This window comes from Heterodontus francisci, chromosome 46, assembly GCF_036365525.1.
Source record: "Heterodontus francisci isolate sHetFra1 chromosome 46, sHetFra1.hap1, whole genome shotgun sequence".
In the NCBI taxonomy this organism is placed as follows: Eukaryota; Metazoa; Chordata; class Chondrichthyes; order Heterodontiformes; family Heterodontidae; genus Heterodontus; species Heterodontus francisci.
The window spans coordinates 18,959,597-18,985,928 of NC_090416.1; the positions used below are offsets into that span (position 1 = coordinate 18,959,597).

The 26,332-nt window shown below is 51.3% G+C and overlaps 1 protein-coding gene across 7 annotated transcripts in view; it reads left to right on the plus strand.

Moving 5' to 3' along the window:
• The window catches only part of ash1l (ash1 (absent, small, or homeotic)-like (Drosophila)), a 271,172-nt gene extending 245,125 nt beyond the window's left edge, over positions 1 to 26,047 (plus strand). For 6 of the 7 annotated variants that reach the window (XM_068022898.1, XM_068022896.1, XM_068022895.1 and 3 more), the window contains 9 exons: positions 459 to 545; positions 1,207 to 1,297; positions 9,376 to 9,514; positions 11,902 to 12,074; positions 14,311 to 14,477; positions 18,739 to 18,779; positions 22,000 to 22,041; positions 23,080 to 23,339; positions 24,925 to 26,047. In XM_068022898.1, coding sequence (XP_067878999.1) covers positions 459 to 545; positions 1,207 to 1,297; positions 9,376 to 9,514; positions 11,902 to 12,074; positions 14,311 to 14,477; positions 18,739 to 18,779; positions 22,000 to 22,041; positions 23,080 to 23,339; positions 24,925 to 25,016 — 1,092 coding nt within the window. In that variant the 3' untranslated portion in view covers positions 25,017 to 26,047. The remainder of the gene's footprint in view (positions 1 to 458; positions 546 to 1,206; positions 1,298 to 9,375; positions 9,515 to 11,901; positions 12,075 to 14,310; positions 14,478 to 18,738; positions 18,780 to 21,999; positions 22,042 to 23,079; positions 23,340 to 24,924) is intronic. The other variant, XM_068022899.1, reaches the window with a different exon arrangement.
• Positions 26,048 to 26,332: the final 285 nt, after the last annotated feature.

Genomic DNA, 26,332 nt, shown 5'->3' on the forward strand with positions numbered 1-26,332 from the left:
AGGACTTCCGCCTTTGGGATTTTGTCCTGCCAGGATATATCCATAATGTACCACAGACATTATGATGAAGATGGAAATGACTCAGCTTCTTTTCCTGGTAACCAAGTACTCCATGTTCCACAGCCATACAGCGAGGAGCTGAGAACACAGGCCTCATAAAGCATCAGCTTGTTCCTAAGGGTCAGCTTGGTGTTCTCCCATGAGTGTTTGGCAAGTCGGCCAAAGGTGGTAGCTGCTTTCCCTATTGTCTGCCCCTTGACGCAGAGCTTGACACATGCATAGAGAAAGCTGCTACCACTTTTGGCTGACTTATGGTAGATAGGTGCCTGGTAATACACTTCATGTCCTTGAATTTCACAAGTGTGGGGGGGGGATGTGTCCATTGAACTGGATGGTTTGTAGATTCCAGTGGAATGCACTGCATTGTGTACTGATTTTCTTGTGACCTTTTCCCCTAGGTGTGGCAGCACTGTGATTGCATGCGCGTAACTGCAGATGTTGAACACTACCTGTGTGAGCAGTGTGATCCTCGACCTGTGGAGAGGGTAAGCTGACCCCCTCATGAATACGAAAGGGAGTTGTGCATTCTGTTTAACCGCTTCAGACATAGGAGTCAGTCTTGGACTTTTGTTTTTTTTTTAAAACCTTGTGTGCTGTGCGCCTTAATGAGGTAATGTTTTTTCCAGCACTGTTTCCTGATGGATGGTTAAATAGCTGTAGGTAGTTCACTTAATTGTATGCAGTTAAATTCCTGTGACTCCTGCCCTTTTTTATTATTTAAAAAAAAAACTTCTGGCAAGTTTCATCAGTGATATCAAATGTCAGTAATGATACTGCATATCACTGTCTCCCTCGGTAGCTGAAAGCATCGGCTGGTGTAGGGTGGAGCAGTACAGACCAGATGATCCTCAGGTTGCTGGACTGTCTGCATGCTGAGCTGATCCCATTGATGGGGTAGAGGGCTGGTCGTGGTGGGGTTGGGGTTGGTAAGCCGGCACAGGTGGAGTCCCAAACCTTAGAACAAGAGCCAGCACCTTCCTGGCAGAAGGGGAGGAAACCAGGAACAAAAATCTAATTAAATACTTCCAAAAAAATATATAAAGAACAAGCAGGATTTCCCTCTCATGGCCACCACTGCTCAGTGGCATCTGATCCATAAGTCTGCATTTTCTGCCCTGTCACACACTGTGGTTCTTTTTCTTGCAGGAAGTCCCCATGATCCCACAGCCACACTACGCCCAGCCTGGTTGTGTGTACTACATCTGCCTCCTGCGGGATGACCTGCTGCTCCGACATGGTAAGCGCATTGTCGACTGAGGGGAGGATAGTCTCATGGGTTAGTGAGGGTAACAGTGAGAAGGCGCGAGCGCTCCCAGCTTACACAGAAATGTACCTGAAGCAAAGTAACATATACAAAGAAACCTTAATGTTCATTTATATTCTGTCTAGTTTTTTTTTAAGAAAAAAAAGGAGCTGTCCTTCTGAGGGGGGGATGGGATCATGGGTTTCTTTGGGAACAAGATAAATCCAAGAAAAGCTACATGATAAATGATTGCAACAGAATAAAACCCTGCATGTCGCCCACAATAGTGCAATAGCTGAGCTAATACGCAGTAATCGTGGGCACTTGTACCAATTGACAATTTATCATTGGGAGCTGGGTTTCTTTCTACTCTACTTCAGGAGAAATGCTAGCCCAGGGGTGTCCCAACCATTTCGTTTGGGTGGGGGTGGGGGGTGGTGGCCCACATTACAACTTTTGCCCAACAGAGGGGGTTGCTGAACAAATTTCGGAAAGATAAAGGCATTAAAAGTTTATCTTACTTTTCAAAAAAATAAATGTTTAGTTTTGTGAAGAAGTTTTAAATGAGAGGAATTTGTTGACTTACTTTCTCATCGCGATATTGAACGCTGATTTAATGACATACCTGGCATTGTTTTTGCTGACATGAGTAGTCAATCTCTGCCCACACACTTGCTGTCGCAATGCAGAGTATTCTGAACAGATGTCCATCTGTCAGGAGATTTCTTGTTCTCTCTTCCCCTCCCCCCAATGTGTCTCTTTGTCCCTCTTCCCCTCCCCATCTCTCTTCCCCTCCCCATCTCTCTTCCCCTCCCCATCTCTCTTCCCCTCCCCATCTCTCTTCCCCTCCCCATCTCTCTCCCCCTCCCCATCTCTCTCCCCCTCCCCATCTCTCTCTCTCACTCTCTTCACCGCGTCTCCCCCTACCCCCCCGTGTGTCTCTCCCTCCCCCTTCCCCCCGTCTCTCCCTCCCCCGTCTCTCTCCCTCCCCCTTCCCCCGTCTCTCTCCCTCCCCCTTCCCCCGTCTCTCTCCCTCCCCCCTTCCCCCGTCTCTCTCCCTCCCCCCTTCCCCCGTCTCTCTCCCTCCCCCCTTCCCCCGTCTCTCTCCCTCCCCCCTTCCCCCGTCTCTCTCCCTCCCCCCTTCCCCCGTCTCTCTCCCTCCCCCCTTCCCCCGTCTCTCTCCCTCCCCCCTTCCCCCGTCTCTCTCCCTCCCCCCTTCCCCCGTCTCTCTCCCTCCCCCCTTCCCCCGTCTCTCTCCCTCCCCCCTTCCCCCGTCTCTCTCCCTCCCCCCTTCCCCCGTCTCTCTCCCTCCCCCCTTCCCCCGTCTCTCTCCCTCCCCCCTTCCCCCGTCTCTCTCCCTCCCCCCTTCCCCCGTCTCTCTCCCTCCCCCCTTCCCCCGTCTCTCTCCCTCCCCCCTTCCCCCGTCTCTCTCCCTCCCCCCTTCCCCCGTCTCTCTCCCTTCCCCCGTCTCTCTCCCTCCCCCCTTCCCCCGTCTCTCTCCCTCCCCCCTTCCCCCGTCTCCCGCCCTCACCCCGTCTCCCGCCCTCCCCCCGTCTCCCGCCCTCCCCCCGTCTCCCGCCCTCCCCCCGTCTCCCGCCCTCCCCCCGTCTCCCGCCCTCCCCCCGTCTCCCGCCCTCCCCCCGTCTCCCGCCCTCCCCCCGTCTCCCGCCCTCCCCCCGTCTCCCGCCCTCCCCCCGTCTCCCGCCCTCCCCCCGTCTCCCGCCCTCCCCCCGTCTCCCGCCCTCCCCCCGTCTCCCGCCCTCCCCCCGTCTCCCGCCCTCCCCCCGTCTCCCGCCCTCCCCCCGTCTCCCGCCCTCCCCCCGTCTCCCGCCCTCCCCCCGTCTCCCGCCCTCCCCCCGTCTCCCGCCCTCCCCCCGTCTCCCGCCCTCCCCCCGTCTCCCGCCCTCCCCCCGTCTCCCGCCCTCCCCCCGTCTCCCGCCCTCCCCCCGTCTCCCGCCCTCCCCCCGTCTCCCGCCCTCCCCCCGTCTCCCGCCCTCCCCCCGTCTCCCGCCCTCCCCCCGTCTCCCGCCCTCCCCCCGTCTCCCGCCCTCCCCCCGTCTCCCGCCCTCCCCCCGTCTCCCGCCCTCCCCCCGTCTCCCGCCCTCCCCCCGTCTCCCGCCCTCCCCCCGTCTCCCGCCCTCCCCCCCCCGTCTCCCACCCTTCCCCCCCCGTCTCCCACCCTTCCCCCCCGTCTCCCACCCTTCCCCCCCGTCTCCCACCCTTCCCCCCCGTCTCCCACCCTTCCCCCCCGTCTCCCACCCTTCCCCCCCGTCTCCCACCCTTCCCCCCCGTCTCCCACCCTTCCCCCCCGTCTCCCACCCCTCCCCCCCGTCTCCCACCCCTCCCCCCCGTCTCCCACCCCTCCCCCCCGTCTCCCACCCCTCCCCCCCGTCTCCCACCCTCCCCCCCCGTCTCCCTCCCTTCCCCCCTCCCTCCCTCCCTCCCCCCTTCCCCCCCCCCCGTCTCCCTCCCTCCCCCCTTCCCCCCCCCCTCCCTCCCTCCCTCCCCCCTTCCCCCCCCCCCCCGTCTCCCTCCCTCCCCCCTTCCCCCCCCCCGTCTCCCTCCCTCCCCCCTTCCCCCCCCCCCGTCTCCCTCCCTCCCCCCTTCCCCCCCCGTCTCCCTCCCTCCCCCCTTCCCCCCCCCGTCTCCCTCCCTCCCCCTTCCCCCCCCCCCGTCTCCCTCCCTCCCCCCTTCCCCCCCCCCCCCCCGTCTCCCTCCCTCCCCCCTTCCCCCCCCCCCCGTCTCCCTCCCTCCCCCCTTCCCCCCCCCCGTCTCCCTCCCTCCCCCCTTCCCACCCCCGTCTCCCTCCCTCCCCCCTTCCCACCCCCGTCTCCCTCCCTCCCCCCTTCCCACCCCCGTCTCCCTCCTTCCCCCCGTCTCCCTCCTTCCCCCCGTCTCCCTCCTTCCCCCCGTCTCCCTCCTTCCCCCCGTCTCCCTCCTTCCCCCCGTCTCCCTCCTTCCCCCCGTCTCCCTCCTTCCCCCCGTCTCCCTCCTTCCCCCCGTCTCCCTCCTTCCCCCCGTCTCCCTCCTTCCCCCCGTCTCCCTCCTTCCCCCCGTCTCCCTCCTTCCCCCCGTCTCCCTCCTTCCCCCCGTCTCCCTCCTTCCCCCCGTCTCCCTCCTTCCCCCCGTCTCCCTCCTTCCCCCCGTCTCCCTCCTTCCCCCCGTCTCCCTCCTTCCCCCCGTCTCCCTCCTTCCCCCCGTCTCCCTCCTTCCCCCCCGTCTCCCTCCTTCCCCCCGTCTCCCTCCTTCCTCCCGTCTCCCTCCCTCCCCCCTTCCCCCCTCTCTCTCCCCCCCCAACCCCTTTTGTCTCTCTCCCTCCCCCCCCCAAACACCCTTCCCCCCTCTCTCTCCCCCCCTAACCCCTTTTGTCTCTCTCCCTCCCCCCCAACCCCTTTTGTCTCTCTCCCTCCCCCCCAACCCCTTTTGTCTCTCTCCCTCCCCCCCAACCCCTTTTGTCTCTCTTCCTCCCCCCCAACCCCTTTTGTGTCTCTCCCTTCCCCCCCCCCCAACCCCTTTTGTCTCTCTCCCTCCCCCCCAACCCCTTTTGTCTCTCTCCCTCCCCCCCAACCCCTTTTGTCTCTCTCCCTCCCCCCCAACCCCTTTTGTCTCTCTCCCTCCCCCCCAACCCCTTTTGTCTCTCTCCCTCCCCCCCAACCCCTTTTGTCTCTCTCCCTCCCCCCCAACCCCTTTTGTCTCTCTCCCTACCCCCCAACCCCCTTGTCTCCCTCCCCCCCCCAACCCCCTTCCCCCCTCTCTCTCCCCCCCCAACCCCTTTTGTCTCTCTCCCCCCCCAACCCCTTTTGTCTCTCTCCCCCCCCAACCCCTTTTGTCTCTCTCCCTCCCCCCCAACCCCTTTTGTCTCTCTCCCTCCCCCCCAACCCCTTTTGTCTCTCTCCCTCCCCCCCAACCCCTTTTGTCTCTCTCTCTCCCCCCCAACCCCTTTTGTCTCTCTCTCCCTCTCCCCACAACCCCCTTGTCTCTCTCTCCCTCCCCCCCCCAACCCCTTTTGTCTCTCTCCCTCCCCCCCAACCCCTTTTGTCTCTCTCTCTCCCTCTCCCCCCCCAACCCCCTTGTCTCCCTCCCCCCCCAACCCCCTTGTCTCTCTCACCCCCAACCCCCTTCCCCCCTCTCTCTCCCCCCCCAACCCCTTTTGTCTCTCTCCCCCCCCCAACCCCTTTTGTCTCTCTCCCCCCCCCCAACCCCTTTTGTCTCTCTCTCCCTCCCCCCCCAACCCCCTTGTCTCCCCCCCCCCAAACACCCTTCCCCCCTCTCTCTCCCCCCCCAACCCCTTTTGTCTCTCTCCCTCCCCCCCAACCCCTTTTGTCTCTCTCCCTCCCCCCCAACCCCTTTTGTGTCTCTCCCTTCCCCCCCCCAACCCCTTTTGTGTCTCTCCCTTCCCCCCCCCAACCCCTTTTGTGTCTCTCCCTTCCCCCCCCAACCCCTTTTGTGTCTCTCCCTCCCCCCCAACCCCTTTTGTGTCTCTCCCTCCCCCCCCAACCCCTTTTGTGTCTCTCCCTCCCCCCCAACCCCTTTTGTGTCTCTCCCTCCCCCCCAACCCCTTTTGTGTCTCTCCCTCCCCCCCAACCCCTTTTGTGTCTCTCCCTCCCCCCAACCCCTTTTGTCTTCCTCCCCCCCAACCCCTTTTGTCTTCCTCCCCCCCAACCCCTTTTGTCTCTCCCTCCCCCCCAACCCCTTTTGTCTCTCTCCCTCCCCCCCAACCCCTTTTGTCTCTCTCCCTCCCCCCCAACCCCTTTTGTCTCTCTCCCTCCCCCCCAACCCCTTTTGTCTCTCTCCCTCCCCCCCAACCCCTTTTGTCTCTCTCCCTACCACCCAACCCCTTTTGTCTCTCTCCCTCCCCCCCAACCCCTTTTGTCTCTCTCCCTCCCCCCCCAACCCCTTTTGTCTCTCTCCCTCCCCCCCCAACCCCTTTTGTCTCTCTCCCTCCCCCCCCAACCCCTTTTGTCTCTCTCCCTCCCCCCCCCCCAACCCCTTTTGTCTCTCTCCCTCCCCCCCCCCCAACCCCTTTTGTCTCTCTCCCTCCCCCCCCAACCCCTTTTGTCTCTCTCCCTCCCCCCCCAACCCCTTTTGTCTCTCTCCCTCCCCCCCCAACCCCTTTTGTCTCTCTCCCTCCCCCCCCAACCCCTTTTGTCTCTCTCCCTCCCCCCCCAACCCCTTTTGTCTCTCTCCCTCCCCCCCCAACCCCTTTTGTCTCTCTCCTCCTCCCCCCCCAACCCCTTTTGTCTCTCTCCTCCTCCCCCCCCAACCCCTTTTGTCTCTCTCCTCCTCCCCCCCCAACCCCTTTTGTCTCTCTCCTTCCCCCCCCCAACCCCTTTTGTCTCTCTCCTTCCCCCCCCCAACCCCTTTTGTCTCTCTCCTTCTCCCCCCCCAACCCCTTTTGTCTCTCTCCCTCCCCCCCCCCAACCCCTTTTGTCTCTCTCCCTCCCCCCCCCAACCCCTTTTGTCTCTCTCCCTCCCCCCCAACCCCTTTTGTCTCTCTCCCTCCCCCCCCAACCCCTTTTGTCTCTCTCCCTCCCCCCCCAACCCCTTTTGTCTCTCTCCCTCCCCCCCCAACCCCTTTTGTCTCTCTCCCTCCCCCCCCAACCCCTTTTGTCTCTCTCCCTCCCCCCCCAACCCCATTTGTCTCTCTCCCTCCCCCCCCAACCCCTTTTGTCTCTCTCCTCCTCCCCCCCCCAACCCCTTTTGTCTCTCTCCTCCTCCCCCCCCAACCCCTTTTGTCTCTCTCTCTCCTTCCCCCCCCCAACCCCTTTTGTCTCTCTCTCTCCCTCTCCCCCCCAACCCCCTTGTCTCTCTCCCTCTCCCCCCCAACCCCCTTGTCTCTCTCCCTCTCCCCCCCAACCTCCTTGTCTCTCTCCCTCTCCCCCCCAACCTCCTTGTCTCTCTCCCTCTCCCCCCCAACCCCCTTGTCTCTCTCCCTCCCCCCCCAACCCCTTTTGTCTCTCTCCCTCCCCCCCCAACCCCTTTTGTCTCTCTCCCTCCCCCCCCAACCCCATTTGTCTCTCTCCCTCCCCCCCCAACCCCTTTTGTCTCTCTCCTCCTCCCCCCCCCAACCCCTTTTGTCTCTCTCCTCCTCCCCCCCCAACCCCTTTTGTCTCTCTCTCTCCTTCCCCCCCCCAACCCCTTTTGTCTCTCTCTCTCCCTCTCCCCCCCAACCCCCTTGTCTCTCTCCCTCTCCCCCCCAACCCCCTTGTCTCTCTCCCTCTCCCCCCCAACCTCCTTGTCTCTCTCCCTCTCCCCCCCAACCTCCTTGTCTCTCTCCCTCTCCCCCCCAACCCCCTTGTCTCTCTCCCTCCCCCCCCAACCCCTTTTGTCTCTCTCCCCCCCCAACCCCCTTCCCCCCTCTCTCTCCCCCCCCAACCCCTTTTGTCTCTCTCTTCTCCCCCCCCCCCAAACCCCCTTCCCCCCTCTCTCCCCCCCCAACCCCTTTTGTCTCTCTCCCTCCACCCCCCAACCCCTTTTGTCTCTCTCCCTTCCCCCCTCAACCCCTTTTGTGTCTCTCCCTCCCCCCCAACCCCCTTGTCTCCCTCCCCCCCAACCCCCTTGTCTCCCTCCCCCCCAACCCCCTTGTCTCCCTCCCCCCCAACCCCCTTGTCTCCCTCCCCCCCAACCCCCTTGTCTCCCTCCCCCCCAACCCCCTTGTCTCCCTCCCCCCCAACCCCCTTGTCTCCCTCCCCCCCAACCCCCTTGTCTCCCTCCCCCCCAACCCCCTTGTCTCCCTCCCCCCCAACCCCCTTGTCTCCCTCCCCCCCAACCCCCTTGTCTCCCTCCCCCCCAACCCCCTTGTCTCCCTCCCCCCCAACCCCCTTGTCTCCCTCCCCCCCAACCCCCTTGTCTCCCTCCCCCCCAACCCCCTTGTCTCCCTCCCCCCCAACCCCCTTGTCTCCCTCCCCCCCAACCCCCTTGTCTCCCTCCCCCCCAACCCCCTTGTCTCCCTCCCCCCCAACCCCCTTGTCTCCCTCCCCCCCAACCCCCTTGTCTCCCTCCCCCCCCCAACCCCCTTGTCGCTCTCCCTCCCCCCCCCAACCCCCTTGTCGCTCTCCCTCCCCCCCCCAACCCCCTTGTCGCTCTCCCTCCCCCCCAACCCCCTTCGCTCTCCCCCCACCCCCTTCTCTCTCTCCAACCTCCTCCACCCCCCCCACCCCCCCCCCCCCCCCCCCCCGGTCACCATTTCTATAATTGACTATTACCATGTCTATTTTATTTACGTTCGGGCAAGTAGAAGCGGGACCCTGCCCATTGTGCAGGATACAGGACATTTACTGAACCGCGCAAAAGCAACAGGGGTGGCTTATGCCACCTTGCACCAATCAGTGCTAACCCCGCCTGGGCTGCCCCCGTCAGTCAGAGTGACCAATCATAGACAGGGGTCCCACCACCCGTCAGACACAGGTTCAGCCTACCACGACAGCCTGACGTACAGGGGAGCCATCAAACCGGGCCCAGCTATGGGCTGGTTGACAAGCCGGATGGAAACAACCCAGCACTAGCCAATGGCCTAATCAATGGGGTAAACCTATCTGCACAAGAAATGGGAAGCTTACCATTGCTTTATGCAGGCAATTGTGCAGCTTTAATTGGTTAAACTCCAGCAGTACCCCGACACTTAAGAGGAGGGGGGAGAATCCAAGCCATGACTGTCAGTAACTTGGACCTATGTTGTCTGGATTTCAATAGGAGGGTTTCTGAAATCTACACTGGGCAGACAGAAGCTCTAGCTATGTAGATTTCTAAGAGCTTGCTTTAAACTCTCAACATATCAGTGTGATTCTGGGTATGTCAGGAAACCAACTGACCAAAGAAAAAGGGGTGGTTGTTGTGCACTGGCTAACACTTTGAGGAAAAGTCTCCTGTGAACCATTATGATGCAGTTAGCAACGCATGTAGACATTAACTGCTGCCATAAAACAGCATGCGAATGTGTCTACCAGAGACCGTGAATGACCATCTTTTCTAAGTGGTCGTGTTACCATTTAGCATGTTTATAATATTTTGGTGTCTCCTTTTTCCGATGCTTTGGTAAACTCCATGTGATGTCGGTGTGTGTTCTGCCGTAGGTGACTGCGTCTACTTGATGAGAGATAATCGGCGAGGTCCTGAGGGACAGCCTGTCCGACAGTCCTACAGACTGCTATCCCACATCAACCGGGACAAACTTGATATCTTCCGCATCGAAAAGCTCTGGAAAAATGAAAAGTAAGGCAACTGCGGACAAAATAAATAGTTAAAAAGTGTTCCACAGCTTCAGAAATGGGAAACCCACCAGTACTGTACCCCAGTGTTATACAGTGACAGACCTGTCCCCACCAGTACTGTACCCCAGTGTTATACAGTGACAGACCTGTCCCCACCAGTACTGTACCCCAGTGTTATACAGTGACAGACCTGTCCCCACCAGTACTGTACCCCAGTGTTATACAGTGACAGACCTGTCCCCACCAGTACTGTACCCCAGTGTTATACAGTGACAGATCTGTCCCCACCAGTACTGTACCTCAGTGTTATACAGTGACAGACCTGTCCCCACCAGTACTGTACCTCAGTGTTATACAGTGACAGATCTGTCCCCACCAGTACTGTACCTCAGTGTTATACAGTGACAGACCTGTCCCCACCAGTACTGTACCTCAGTGTTATACAGTGACAGACCTGTCCCCACCAGTACTGTACCTCAGTGTTATACACTGACAGACCTGTCCCCACCAGTACTGTACCCCAGTGTTATACAGTGACAGATCTGTCCCCACCAGTACTGTACCTCAGTGTTATACAGTGACAGACCTGTCCCCACCAGTACTGTCCCCCAGTGTTATACACTGACAGACCTGTCCCCACCAGTACTGTCCCCCAGTGTTATACAGTGACAGATCTCTCCCCACCAGTACTGTACCCCAGTGTTATACAGTGACAGACCTGTCCCCACCAGTACTGTACCCCAGTGTTATACAGTGACAGACCTGTCCCCACCAGTACTGTACCCCAGTGTTATACAGTGACAGACCTGTCCCCACCAGTACTGTACCCCAGTGTTATACAGTGACAGATCTGTCCCCACCAGTACTGTACCTCAGTGTTATACAGTGACAGATCTGTCCCCACCAGTACTGTACCCCAGTGTTATACACTGACAGACCTGTCCCCACCAGTACTGTCCCCCAGTGTTATACAGTGACAGATCTCTCCCCACCAGTACTGTACCCCAGTGTTATACAGTGACAGACCTGTCCCCACTAGTACTGTACCCCAGTATTATACAGTGACAGACCAGTCCCCACCAGTACTGTACCCCAGTGTTATACAGTGACAAACCAGTCCCCACCAGTACTGTACCACAGTGTTTTACACTGACAGACCTGTATCCACCTGTACTGTACCTCATTGTTTTCCAGTGACAGACCTGTCCCCACCAGTACTGTACCCCAGTGTTATACAGACAGACCTGTCCTCACCAGTACTGGACCCCAGTGTTATACAGTGACAAACCAGTCCCCACCAGTACTGTACCCCAGTGTTATACACTGACAGACCTGTCCCCACCAGTACTGTACCCCAGTGTTGTACAGTGACAGACCTGTCCCCACCAGTACTGTACCCCAGTGTTGTACAGTGACAGACCTGTCCCCACCAGTACTGTACCACAGTGTTATACAGTGACAGACCTGTCCCCACCAGTACTGTACCACAGTGTTATACAGTGACAGACCTGTCCCCACCAGTACTGTACCCCAGTGTTATACACTGACAGACCTGTCCCCACCAGTACTGTACCACAGTGTTATACAGTGACAGACCTGTCCCCGCCAGTACTGTACCCCAGTGTTATACACTGACAGACCTGTCCCCGCCAGTACTGTACCCCAGTGTAATACAGTGACAGACCTGTCCCCACCAGTACTGTCCCCCAGTGTTATACAGTGACAGATCTCTCCCCACTAGTACTGTACCCCAGTATTATACAGTGACAGACCAGTCCCCACCAGTACTGTACCCCAGTGTTATACAGTGACAAACCAGTCCCCACCAGTACTGTCCCCCAGTGTTATACAGTGACAGATCTCTCCCCACTAGTACTGTACCCCAGTATTATACAGTGACAGACCAGTCCCCACCAGTACTGTACCCCAGTGTTATACAGTGACAAACCAGTCCCCACCAGTACTGTACCCCAGTGTTTTACACTGACAGACCTGTCCCCACCTGTACTGTACCTCATTGTTTTCCAGTGACAAACCAGTCCCCACCAGTACTGTACCCCAGTGTTATACAGTGACAGACCTGTCCCCACCAGTACTGTACCACAGTGTTATACAGTGACAGACCTGTATCCACCAGTACTGTACCCCAGTGTTATACAATTGAAAATATTTTCTCCAGGCACAGCCCAAGGTTGGAAAGACAGGATCTGGAATTGTACAATTTCACAATTCAAGTCTGTAAATGTTATTTATCTACCATTACACTTTTCTGAAATCCCAGAGATGACATTGGTGTGGCAACATGTGTATATATGTAGATGTATGTATAGTATTTTGAAGTTCCATCTTTTTTTGCGTGTTTAATGACCTCCTGTATTGTTCTGGCAGAGGGGAGCGATTTGCCTTTGGTCACCATTATTTCCGGCCCCATGAGACCCATCACTCTCCTTCAAGGCGGTTTTACCATAACGAGTTATTCAGGGTGCCGCTGTATGAAATTATCCCTCTGGAGGCAGTGGTAGGGACCTGCTGTGTGTTGGACCTCTACACATACTGCAAGGGTGAGTGAGAAATTATTGCCAGCCTTTTTATTCCCATCCTTTACTGCTGTTCACTGACTGAGCAGGTAAGTAGTTTCAAGCCACTGTCAGTGACACCTTGGTCTTGTCTGTTAGACAGACACGGAGCAGCTCATGGTGACATAGATTTCCCCCAGAGAAGACCATTTTCTAGCTTCCACTCAGCACCCCACTTCTCCCCCAGCTGTTGTCCAAGTGTGAGCCTGGAACTTAATCTTGTTTTCACCCAGAGTTCACGTTTTCACTTTCCAGCACAACTCGCTGGATCCAAGGTAGTAACACTGGCTGATTTTTCGATGCGCTAATATAAGGCATTAACATAGAACATAGAACATACAGCACAGAACAGGCCCTTCGGCCCACAATGTTGTGCCGATCCTTTGTCCTCTGTCAAGGACAATTTAATCTATACCCCATCATTCTCCTTTATCCATATACCTATCCAAAAGCCTTTTGAAAGTCCCTAAAGTTTCTGACTCAACAACTTCCCCGGGCAAGGCATTCCATGCCTCGACCACTCTCTGGGTAAAGAACCTTCCCCTGACATCCCCCTTATATCTCCCACCCTTCACCTTAAATTTATGACCCCTTGTAACGCTTTGCTCCACCCGGGGAAAAAGTTTCTGACTGTCTACCCTATCTATTCCCCTGATCATCTTATAAACCTCTATCATGTCACCCCTCATCCTTCTCCTTTCTAATGAGAAGAGGCCTAGAATGTTCAGCCTTTCCTCGTAAGACTTATTCTCCATTCCAGGCAACATCCTGGTAAATCTCCTCTGCACCCTCTCCAAGGCTTCCACATCCTTCCTAAAATGAGGCGACCAGAACTGCACACAGTACTCCAAATGAGGCCTTACCAAGGTCCTGTACAGCTGCATCATCACCTCACGGCTCTTAAATTCAATCCCTCTGCTAATGAACGCTAACACCCCATATGCCTTCTTCACAGCCCTATCCACTTGAGTTGCAACTTTCAATGATCTATGCACATAGACCCCAAGGTCTCTCTGCTCCTCCACATGCCCAAGAACCCTACCGTTAACCCAGTATTTTGCATTCATGTTTGTCCTTCCAAAATGGACGACCTCACACTTTTCAGGGTTAAACTCCATCTGCCACTTTTCAGCCCAGCACTGCAACCTATCCAAGTCCCTTTGCAGACGACAATAGCCCTCCTCGGTATCCACAACTCCACCAACCTTTGTATCATCTGCAAATTTACTGACCCACCCTTCGACTTCCTCATCCAAGTCGTTAATAAAAATCACAAACAGGAGAGGACCCAGAACTGATCCCTGCGGCACGCCACTGGTAACTGGGCTCCAGGCTGAGTATTTACCATCTAAGACCACTCTCTGCCTTCTATCAGTTAGCCAATTCTTAATCCAACTGGCCACATTCCCCACTATCCCATGCCTCCTGACTTTCTCCATAAGTCTACCATGGGGGACCTTATCAAATGCCTTACTAAAATCCATGTACACCACATCCACTGGTTTACCCTCATCCACTTGCTTGGTCACCTGCTCAAAGAATTCAATCAGGCTTGTGAGGCAAGACCTACCCCTCACAAAACCGTGCTGACTGTCCCGAATCAAGCAGTGTCTTTCCAGATGCTCAGAAATCCTATCCCTCAGTACAAGTACATTGTAGCACCCCTACTGCAGCGATCTCAACACAGACTGAGATAGAGTCTGACTCCTTTAGAGCATCAATCATGAAAGGTGGTGCAACAGCACTAAGTTTGTACATAGAATTTACAGACAGAAACAGGCCATTCGGCCCAGTAGCTCTGTCGATGTTTATACTGCACTCAAGCCTCCTCCCACTGTACTTCATCTCACACTATCGACATATCCTTCTATCTCTTTCTGCCTTGTGTTTATCTAGTTTCCTCTTAAATGCATCTCTGCTATTCACCTCAACCATTCCTTCGCACTACTCTCTGGAGAAAGAAGTTTCTGCTGAGTTCCCTGTCGGTAATTTGCATCTCTTTTTTAACTTGTCAAATTTAAAGAAAGGGGTCAGTGAATTTCTTAAACTTCATGACAACTCGCCATTGAATATGAGAAGAAATATACCCCATTTCTGAAAAAGTGTGAAGCCCAGTCCTACTCTGGCCTAAGCTGCATTAGAGGGTCAGCTGGTTCTGATCTTGTGCAGGAGTCTGAAACCATGCTGTTACATCCTTGTTTTTTTTGTTGCAATCCTTTAGGGAGGCCAAAGGGTGTGAAAGACCAGGATGTTTACATCTGCGATTATCGCCTGGACAAATCTGCACACCTCTTCTATAAGATCCACCGGAACCGCTATCCCGTCTGCACAAAATCGTACGCATTTGATCACTTCCCGAAGAAACTGACGCCCAAAAGAGATTTCTCTGTAAGTGTTAATGGTGAACACACTGCTGGGAGAGGGATCGAATGGGTCAGAAGGGAAATTATTGTTGAATATAAATCCTCATATTTACTAGCAGAATAGCATGGCTTCTGAGGGCAGGTGTCAGCGAGCAGCTGGTGCAGGGTAACAAGTAAAATAACGAAGGCCGCTTGATGCGCAGTTAGTTTATTGTCCCTAGTGCACACCGCTCTGATGTGCACTTAGTTTATACCCATCATCTGCCCCTTTTCTCTCATGAGCTTCTCCTGAACATTTAGCATCTTGCACCACAAAGGTTTGGTTAATCCTTTGACATTTTTGAAAAGAAGTGTGATTGGGGGTATCCTAGTTTTCCCGCCAGAAAACTGCTCAAGTGAGCCATATGGAAAGACACTGGCAGGATAGAGGCCAAGGTAGAGAAATACAAGCAAGGTCCTGGCAAGATGGCAGGTGGAAGGGCGGATCAGGAGAGGGTGGGTCAGGGTGGTGGGGGGGAGGGTGTCGGGGCAGAGCCAGAGAGTTGGCAGGGCAGGCCTTCAGGGAGCGATACAATCCCAACACACAAGACCTGTTATCTGAGAACTATAAATATCAGTTTCCAGTTGTTTGCATTCAGTCAGGTTTTATTGTGCTGATTTAGGAACATAGGACTTGGAGCAGGAGTAGGCCATTCGGCCCTTCGAGCCTGCCCACCATTCGAGAAGATCATGGCTATCTGGATGTACTCTCAACTCCATTTCCTGTCTGCTCCCCATAACCCCTTGATTCCCTTGTCTATATATATCTAACTCAGCTTTGAATAAATTCAATGACCCAGCCTCCACTGCTTTCTACTCGATACCCCTTGTAATAAGCAGCATTCCATTTGCCTTCCTAATCACTTTCTGTTAAATTATGAGGATTAGTGTTTTAAAACTGAAAAAGATTCCATAGATGCTGGAACTTTGTGTGTTTTTTTTTAACAAGAGGTCCTGAGAAGGTCTTTTGGACTTGACTTGTAAACAACAGTTACAGGAAGGCACCTGTTTTCAGATAAATACCCAGCAGGGGACTTTTTGACCTGGGGAAAGATGTTTGCAAAGAAGTGACAGGTCAAAATTTGTAGGGGTCAGGCGGCTTGACTCCTGAAATATTTTTGGTTTCGCTTTGGACAGACAGTTGGGGTGTGGACGGTGTTCTTAAAAGGAGTTAAAGAATCAACCTGCCAAGGACAAACCCCAACTCAGCCTGTCCCAGCTCTTTGAAAAGCCTGCCCCTTTTTTCCATCTTTTTGAGAAGTTCTTAGAAGCAAGCATAAGAAAGAGAGAAATTATTGCTGCATTTCTCCTGGAAAGCCTGTCCAAATTGATTTTCAACATTGCCAGCCAAGAACTGTTCCAAAAAGATCCCAGTGATAGCCATCTGTGTATTTGGGGCACCAAACCAAAACAAAGGACATCTGACATCTATCTTTCCATATCTATTTTTTTTTCTTCAAGAATTAGCAAGTATTTGGCCAAAGAATTCTTTTTTGTCTCTTTTTTTCGTAATAGAGCTCTAAAGAGTATATCTCTTTATTTTTTCAGTTAACCTATGTGCATTTGTGAGTGTGAGGGGCTGTAAGGTAAAAAGGGAACTTTCATATTTCAGTCTGTGTGTTACTGTTTTGCTTCATTACTGGTTAAGACTTGTTTTATAATAAACTGATAATTTTGTTGTTTATCGAAGAAGCCTGGTTGGTGTATTTTATTCTGGGATAAAAATAGAATTTATGATTGACGTTATCGGTAACTGGGGGAAAAAATTTAAATATATGTTATGGCCTGTGGAGAAGTGGAGCTAGAGAAACAGTGCACTCTTCCCACCACGGTTGTAACATAACCTTTTGAGATTCATATACCAGGACAGCCAGATCCCTCTGTACCACCGAGTTCTGCAGGCGCTCTCTATTTAAATAGTATACAGCTTTCCTGTTCTTCCTGTCAAAGTGGACTAGTTCACATTTTCCCACATTATACTCCATCTGCCAAACTTTTGCCACTCACTTAACCTATCTATATCCTTCTGTAGACTCTTAACCTCCTTTTGACAACTTACTTTCCTTCAAATCTTGGTGTCATCGGCAAATTTAGCTACCATACATTCGGTTCCTTAATCCAAGTCATTGATATAGGTTGTAAATAGTTGAGGCCCCAGCTCTGATCCCTGTGGTACTCCATTGGTTACAGCTTGCCAACCCGAAAAAAGACCCATTTATCCCTATTTTTTTTTATTCATCCATGGGGATATGGGTGTCACTGGCCAGGGCAGCATTTATTGCCCATCCCTCATTGCCCTTGAGAAGGTGGTGGTGAGCTGCCTTCTTGAACCGCTGCAGTCCATTTGAGGTAGGTATACCCACAGTGCTGTTAGGAAGGGAGTTCCAGGATTTTGACCCAGCGACAATGAAGGAACGGCGATATAGTTCCAAGTCAGGATGGTGTGTGACTTGGAGGGGAACTTGCAGGTGGTGGTGTTCCCATGTATTTGCTGCCCTGTTAGCTAACCAGTCCTTTATCCATGCTAATATGTTACTCCCTACTCCCCTGTGCTCTTATTTTGTATAGTAACCTTTGATGTGACGCCTTATCAAATGCCTTTTGGAAATCTAAGTAAACCACATCTGCAGGTTCCCTTTTATCCAACTTGCTTGTTACTTCCTTGAAGAACTCTAATAAATTAGTTAAACATGATTTCCCTTTTACGAAACCATGTTAACTCTGTCTGGTCCCATTATGATTTTCTATGCGTCCTGCTATAATCTCCTTAATAATGGATTCTAGTAATTTTCCTATGACAGATGTTAGGCTAACTGGCCTATAGTTTCCTGCTTTCAGTCTCCCTCCTTTCATGAATAAAGTTGTTAGATTTGCTATTTTCCATTCCGCTGGGACCCTTCCAGAATCTGAGGAATTTTGGAAGATTATAACCAAAGCCTCTACCATCTCTGCAGCCAATTCGTTTAAGACCCAAGGATGCAGGCCATCTGGCCCTGGGGACTTGTCAGCCTTCAGGTCTAATAGTTTTCCCAACGCCTTTTCCCTGGTGATGTGATTGTTTGAAGTTCCTCCCTCCCTTTCACCTTTTGATTTTCAATTATCTTTGGCAGGTTTTCTATGTCATCTACAGTGAAAACAGACACAAAATATCTGTTCAATACCTCCACAATTTCCTTTTTTCCCATTATCAATTCCCCAGACTCTCTGTGGAAGACCAACCCCAGCTTTAGTTTCTTTTTCCTATTTAAATACTTGTAGAAACTCTTACTATCTGTTTTCATATTACTAGCTAGATATTGTCAGAGTTACTATCTCCATTCACTTGGTGACCAGACTAGATTACGGATTTGCATCAATAATATAATAATTTGATAGCTTAGTCTCTTGTGTTTTGGGCATAACAAGGGTTCCTATATTCCATTCCTGACTGATCTTTCTTAAAAAAACTGTAGAAGTATTTTCCCCATGGCTAAGTGGATAAAATGAATCATGAAACAGATTGGAGCAGGACGGCCCCAGGTTCAGTCTGCAGTCTGGGCTGAGCCGTGTGTAAAATAGAATCTATAACATCCCATGTGTGGTTCTACCAACACTAACAGTATACCTTAGCAGCGGCACAGTCAAGTAAAAGCTCTCAGTAACTTGTGAAATGTGTCATCTAATGATTAAACTCACCACCTACTGTGGGACAGCAGGAATGCCCCCAATCCTCTGTCTGTGCCAAGGGAGCTGAGCACAACCAGGGCATCTACTTGAGGCTGCAGTTTGCCTGAGGACACCTGATTCAGCCATGCCACCCCCACACCCCAGTGCCATATAGGGAATGGTCACTTGGACAAGGTACTGGAGGTTTTCAGTCGGCGTGGACCCTGTAGCCCAGGAAGTGTCAGTGCCCTTAGGAGGAGGCGAGAAAATCAATATTTCTGTGTTTTGCCAGCACTTCTCCGGCATCATAATGCAGGAATGTGATTGGGGTGGAGTGAGGAGCGGGATGGGGTGAGGGAAGGATATGGCTGGGTGGGGCAGAGTGAGGGGCTGGGTGGGATGTGGGGTGGAGAAAGGCAGAGGAGCGTGGGACAGGTAGAGTGATGGGCAGAGCACGGAATCGGGGTGGGGGGGGGGTGGGCGGAGTGAGTGGTGAGGTGGGGGGATGGTGGGGTAGGATTGGGTTTTGTTGTGTTCCTGTGCTTTACCTATTTTTAAACCAAAATATGCTCCTTTTTGTTTGCCTGTTTACTTTCCATTAGCCTCACTACGTACCAGAAAATTACAAGAGAAATGGAGGCAGGTGAGTAACATTTACTGTCAGTCTGCTGTTTAACTCTGGTTGTACTTTCAATTCTGTTATCCATAGCAGGTTTGTCTCTAAGCCTTCCAGTTTTTACTTGCAGAAACCTATTGCCTTTCAGAGGCCCCTGTGGATTAGAACAGTTCTGCAGCTCACTTGATGCCACATTGGGTAGAGGCTGTGTGTAACTGAGACATACAGACTATATTCTCCTCTGCTCTATGCTGTTTTAGCTGACCTCAGCTATGCTGCAGCAGAATATTACAATGATCCTCTATCCCTGGGCTAGAGAGAGGAGGTTAAATCAGCAGGGTTCCTGCTCCTGACTGCTGCAAGATGTGATTATTGAGTGCGGACTCTTTTGGATTGGGCTGTGATGCCCTCCATGGTCCCAAAATCTTACCTGCACTGTTTAAGCTCACATATGGAGACTGACCAATTGGACAAAGGTACCAGAGGGCACTTCTATCCCAATGAGAGTCGACTCCTTCAGGAGCAGAGAGGGACAAGAATTAAGTATGTGGTGGTCAGTACTCCAAGGGTTAATAGGCTAGCTCTGATCTGAGTGCAGATGAAATTTGCAGTACACTGTGCTTGGGAATGGGGCAGAGGGGGAATATTTGTCAGAATTTTTTCTCCTGTTTTTAATTCCATCCCCAGCAGACTTTGGATTGCTTTGATCAGGTAGTAAAGGGAGTGATTCAGAGCAAAATGGTTCCCTACGCCCCTCCCTGCCCGTCCACCATAAAAAGCAGAAATCTCTTCTGTATAATCTTTACTTGCTAATTTGCCCGAGAACTGATGAAACTCGCACCCAACTGAGGGTAGTCAAGTTTAGACTTCCCTTCCCTCAGCCCCATACCTTTTCCATGGCCGATACAGTGGGTGAGTGGGTTGGTGGGTGGGAGGGGGTGCTGTCTGCTGCCACACCTGTATCAATTACTAGGATGTGCGCAAGAGGCTCCGACAGTGACATGCCCCCATCTTTTCTTTTTCCATCTCACTGCAATGCAGGATGGGTGTTAGACAAGGACCGGATCACACTCAGCTGGGGTGTCTCCTGCAGCTGAATAGCCTGCAAATACTTTCCGCCTGGTTTCATGTGCCCTGGAACAATCGTGTCTTTGTTGCCCCCAACAAGCAGAGGACAGTAATAAAGGATAAACAGTTAATTGTTGAGCAATTGATTAAAGATGAAAGGTACTTGGAAAGATATATGATATGGAAAGGGATATATCCTTCCTGCAGGGAAGCATTTCACCGGGTATCTCCCGGTTATGGGGTTCGAGGGTTGATGGTCATTTTCCCACTGCCCTGGTCTCTGGTTCAGAGCACCACTCATAGACTGATGGATTGATAGGCTGAGGCTCCAATGGAGAGAGGGGAACAGGAATCTTGTCTGTTGAGAGTCTTTTCTAACTTTGGGTTGGATTATCATCGACATTTATCTAAATAATTTAGAACCTAGCAGCAAATGGAAGAAGAAAAGACCAAAAGGACAAAAGAAGAGATTGGGGTGGAATGGCTACTGGGACTTGTGGTTCATGGTCGTGTCCTGTCGGTGCTGAATTAGCTGATCTCAGGCAGGAAAAAAGGAGGTGCTAGACTTGGCCTAAGCACCCCTGATGCAGGGAGGAAGAATGAGAGCTAGGTTTTACTATCCAGTAATAATCTACTGGCAGGTGTGTGTGGGTATGTCTGTGCACACGTGCGTGCACATAACTGAGTACTTCAAGTGAGGGCAGGATCAAGATCAGCTGTGATGCGCTGATAGTCAAAAGGCTGGCACTCATTGTCCATGGTCAGGTGTAAGGAATGAGTGAGGTATTGGAGGGTGGCCATTGGCCAGCAGCCTCAAGAGGGAAAGAAACAGGATAAATTCAGGGATAAGACAAGTGGGTGAGGGAGAGATGATGATACAAGCACAGTATCAAGGAACTCGTTCCTTCTGTTCGCTGGTCCTGGTCCGGGGAGCCAGAGCAATGGTGTTGGACCGTGTCCTTTGACCAACATGGCTGACTGGTTTGGTGAGTGGAGTCAGAAACAGCAGGTTGTTAAGGGAGGGGAATCAGTGTTTCAATTAATAGCTGTAAATTTTTAATATATGTTTCAGAAACAGAGACTGTGGCTGTCCAGGGGTTCAGGGAGAGGGTGAATCTTTACTCAATCGCAGAATGGGGATGTCCATGTAACTTCCCTTTCTAAATAATTTTTAACACACTCCAGTTATTGTTTATACAGAATACTATTTATTCTACATACCGTAAATCTTCGAGTATCATGCCTACTTTTCTTCCCCTCCCCAAAAAAATAAAGGGTGCATGTTATGCATGAGTAATAAAATATCTTAAAACTATTTCATAAAGTTCACAGCCCAGAAGTCTTGGCCAGGGATTGTGGAAGTTTGTTCTATGCACAGGGAGTATTACACTCAAAGATTTACGGTAGTTTAAAAAGTTACTGTTTAGATTTAAGTTTTTTAATTTCCTCATAAACTGAGGGAAATAGAGCTACAATTCTCCATAATGCTGCATGTCACAATAACGTCAGCACGCCGCAGTGTTGCAACGGGCTCCCATCGGAGACTTGTAGCTTTTCTTTCCCAAAGTGCCGGGAATGCTTTCCACAGTGCCGCATTCCAGTTCAGGAGTGCAGGGATGGCACTAAGGGATGAGCGATGCGCGATCCAAACAATAATTAAATCACAGGGCTGTACAGTGTGGGATGGGTCCCTGTTGAGGTGGGGGTATGGCGCGAGAAGCTTGAATCCCCACTTAGTTCTCATTTTGAGCTTGACATACACTCGTTGGGCAAGTTCCACCAGTTCTCACCCAAGCCATTAGTTAGTGGAATCTGGAGCTTTGGGCTTGCTGTATTCTTTCACTTAGGGGTGGCTTTGCCACTGGAGGACCGCACCTTGTACTGAACCACCCACAGAGCAGTGTTGATCATGGTCATGGAACAATGCAGAGCCAGGACACTCTGCCAGCTGGAGGAAATGGTGCGTGGTGCCAGGAGGCTAGAGTCTGACTGGTGGCGAGTGGGCGGGGACAGTTTGGCCCTCTAGGAATCTATCCCACAGCGGCTCAGTTTGGAACGCAGTTCGCTCATCACCTACTGTTGCTGTTGGAGAGCAGTGCACTGTTCTCTGATATCAGCTGATTCAGAAACACCAACGTTTCCAATGATACTGGGTGACTTTTATTTCCCTTCATCTTAGACTTTGCTGCACTCCCACCTACCAAACAGCCTTAACAAAGATGTGAGTAAAGACATTAGTGAATAAATAAGTGAATGATTCATTTCAAAATATTTTCTTAATATTTGTGCATGTGTGTGCCTGTTTTAAATTTGGGTGTAACATTCTTGAACATTATTCACAGAAGCGCGGTTGTTATTGCAATAAGATTGGTTATAATGCAGAAAGATAAGGCATCCCCTTCTAAGTTAGCACAAACATGCTGGGAGCGACCATAAAGTCTCAAATTTGAACCCTTGATGTAAATATTATATTGGGTGTTTTTTTTTGGAGCAACTGCCTATCATTCCCAAGTTCCCATCAGGAACTGCGTGCTTTCCATCTGTTCCCCATCTCTAGCCTAGGAATCTGCATACCGTTCTGGGGTTACAAAACAAAAACTCCAGGAAAAGTTCCAAGAAGCAGACATTGAATTTTTTTTTTTGTTCAGTCGCTGTAAGACATGAGGCAGGGATTGCAAGACATATGCACTAAAAGTGTTTCTGCTCTTTTCAAAAGGGAATTGGATAAATACTCAGATGAAAGATTTGTTGGCCAGGTTAGTGGGACTAAACTTCCAAACAGCTAGCACAGGTACAGTGAGCCAATTGGCCTTTTCCTGTGCTGCATTATTCAGTGATTCAAACACTGGCAACAATTGAACTTTGGAATGGTTTGGAAAAAGGTAAAGCCTATGTTTGAAAAGGATGAGTATTATCCTCGTGTTAAAGTATTGAACTTGGAATTCTGTGCGTGTGTGTGAGATTTCTTCCAATGTTCAAGTCACACAGCACCAGATAATGAGATGTAGTATCTGACAGTGTGACAGTAGCAGAAATATTGCATGTAAGAATTAGAATTAGAACATTACAGCGCAGTACAGGCCCTTCGGCCCTCGATGTTGCGCCGACCTGTGAAACCATCTGACCCACACTATTCCATTTTCATCCATATGTCTATCCAATGTGGAGTGTGTCTTAAATATTAGTGACTATAATCCTGACCTGCAGCAAAATGTCAAATGTTTCTCCTTTTACTTTTTGGGGGGGAAAAAAACAACAGGTCATCGTGGAAAACGGAGCGAACAAAAGTGCACTGCAAGGTGGTGGTTCAGGAGGAAGACCTGCCACCCCCCATCATTGAGGACATGTCGACTGCCCAAGAACAGCCAGCTGCTGAGATGCCACATCTGGAGGAGCAAGAGAGTGAGAGCAGCAGTGCCCCAAAAGTAGACTGCAGCCCAGAGGAGAAGCAGAGATTGCAGAGAGAGAACCTCAACAAAATCCTGCTGAACTTGTTGGCCAAAATCCCAGGAAAGAACGGTGAGGTTTGGCTATTAACAAAAACAGTTTCACAGTTGGTGGAATGATTGCAGCGCTCAGTGCAATACACAGCCCTGCAGATAAGAAAGGTTTCTGTGAACACCTGATCTGCACTGAGTTGGTGGCCTTAAAGCACAACAGGGTCTCGAAAAAACAAGAAATGCTGGAATCACTCAGCAGGTCTGGCAGCATCTGTGGAAAGAGAAGCAGAGTTAACGTTTCGGGTCAGTGACCGTTCTTCGGACATTGAAGGAGAAGATGCCCTGCCCCCACCCCCCAGTTGTTGTCCAGTGATTTGTACTGCAGATAGTGTGATAGGGGAGATGGTGGCGTTGTGGTGATGTCGCTGAACTAGTAATCCAGATGCCTTGGGGACATGGTTTCAAATCCCACCACGCAGCTGGTGGAATTTAAATTCAGTTAATAAATACAAATCTGGAATTGAAAGTTAGTGTCAGTAATGGTGCCACCCACCATCGATTACCATAAAAACCTGTTTTGTTCACTAATGTCCTTTAGGCCTACGTGTGACTCCAGACCCACAGCAATGTGATTGACTCTTAACAGCCCTCTGAAATGGTCTAGTAAGCCACACAGTTGTCAAAGGCAATTAGAGATGGGCAACAAATGCTGGCATTGCCAGCAACGTCTGCATCCCATAGAATGAAAGAAATGAGGACAGGATCAGGGTTGGTTGTGTGGCTCACTCTATCCCAGCGGGGTTAAAATATCTGATGCTGTCAAGTGTTGGATTACTAGTCAAGAGCAGTAACTTGGATAAAGCACCAGAGAGTTGCAGGTTCCTGGAACTGTGCTTACAACGTGTGAGGGTGGGTGGGAATTATTGGGAAAGTGAACTGCATCTAGAGTGGAATTATGTTTACCTAAAGTCCCTACTGGTGACCATTAGTTCACAGATGAGCAGTAAATTTTGGCTTGCTAGCAACGCCCATATCCCCAGAATGAATGTTTAAAATCTAACGCTGCCTTTGGCCATCCCTCCCATGTACTACTAACAAGCAAAAAGTCAGGTAGGGCAAACTGTTCCCAGGGCTTCATCTGTGGTCAGAGTTGTGCATGAGAGCACCTGTGGTTGTCAGGAGCTGAATTCAACAAGAATAACTTGCATTTATATAGTACCTTCAACCTAGTAAAACTCCCCAGATGGTTGGGATCCATCCTGCAGTCACCTGACCTGTTACCTTTGTATAATTGTCGAACTTCAGTTAAAATTTGATTATCTGTGTCGTGGAGATGAGGAGATAAAGCATGATGTTACAATGTGAAATGCACTGGCTGAGAGGGCGGTGGAAGCAGAGTTTCCCTTTCAAAAGGGGATTGGCCATTTACTTGAAAAGGATAAATTTACAGCGCTATGGGGAAAGAGCAGGGGCTTGTGGGGACTAAATGGATAGCTCTTTCAAAGAGCAGGCACAGTGGCCGAATGAGCATCACCTGTGCTGTCTGATTCGAACCTATTTTATGATGATTAACCCTGTTATTTTGAATGAAATGGTTAATTAGCCTTCACATGGATTGATGGCATTGAGTAAGTAAATTCTTCATTGGTTTGTATACTTTCTAGCTATCGATGTGACTTACCTGTTGGAAGAAGGATCGGGGAGACGACTGCGTAGGCGCACACTAATGTTAACCGAGAGCAGCTTCAGGAAGTGATGCACAACCGTGGAACAGAGCGTTTCCTGTGGTGGAAATCCTGGCTTCTGCCCTGTCCTATTGCATCCTGACAACGAGAGAGTCGAGGGATGGGCCCCTTCCCCCCCCACCCCACCCCCAAGCTCTCTGATTAAACTATTAGAAATAGGACAGGAGGGTGAAGAAGAAACTGACAAATTAAAAAGAGTTAGCACTTGGATACAGTGGGCCAGCCAGCACTCCCGCTGTTGACCTGCAGAGTGCTCTTACAGTGTGCGCATGCACGTGTGTATGGTGCTCCTCGTATTAATATCGGGGGCCCAGTTAGTTCAGTGCTCCTTTGGCCCGAGGCAGCCTAAAAACTTTATTTTGGGGTGGGGTGGGGCACTGTTGCAGTTGCCAAACTGCCACTCATGAAGTGGAGAGAGGTGGCGTCTAAATGAAATGTTAATACACAAGCGTCAGAGATAATTTTTTTTTTAAAAAAGGACTGAACTCCATTTCTGTTCCTGTTCTTTGATTGTATGTGTGAATTCACCAGTGTGATTGTCATACAGTTTGTCCAGAGTGTATATATATATGTATATGGGAGAAAGAGAAGACAGCTGATAAACAAGGTGGTGAGGTGGAGTGGGGTGGGGAAGTTTACAGTCCAAGCCCGGTTTTTGCACTCACTCTGAGCAACTAAAGGCAGCCAGTGCGCTGGCCCAGTAGCCTACTACGGTACATGCTTGGAACATGTCGTGCACATTCTCCCAACCTCCCTTCAGCAGCAAAAAATTAGCAATTAATGAGTGGAGGGCAAAATAAAAAGGGGGGGAACCTGAAGTTATAAAGGACACGAGTGGATTGGGAGACTGATTAATAGCACTTAAAGTGTCTTTGTTGTTGGGGTGGGAAGTGGGTGGAGTGGGTTCTTTGGTTTTCACTTTTTCTTAGTTCATTGAGGACGTTTGAAGATTTGGAGATGCCATTGCTGTTCTAAGCTGTGTGTCTGGTGTGCTGCGTAAAGGAAAAAAAAAAACACACACACACACACACACACACACACACACACACACACAAAAATAAAACCCCAAGGTTCGCACAGAAGAGTTCTCGGGGAAGTGGATTCTGCTGGGACTGACGGTGGCATCACACAGCACGCTGGAGATATCTAGGTGAATGGTGACTACACTTGAGGGCAATCTGTAAGAGCTCGCAGTAAGTTGTGCTTCCAGTACTTTTGGTAAAAGAGCAGAATATGAAAGAACAAAGCATCAAAGAGTTAAATTTGTTTTTAAAAATGAGTGATCTGTGAATCAAGTAACTTATTCCCATATTAAGATATGTAAGGT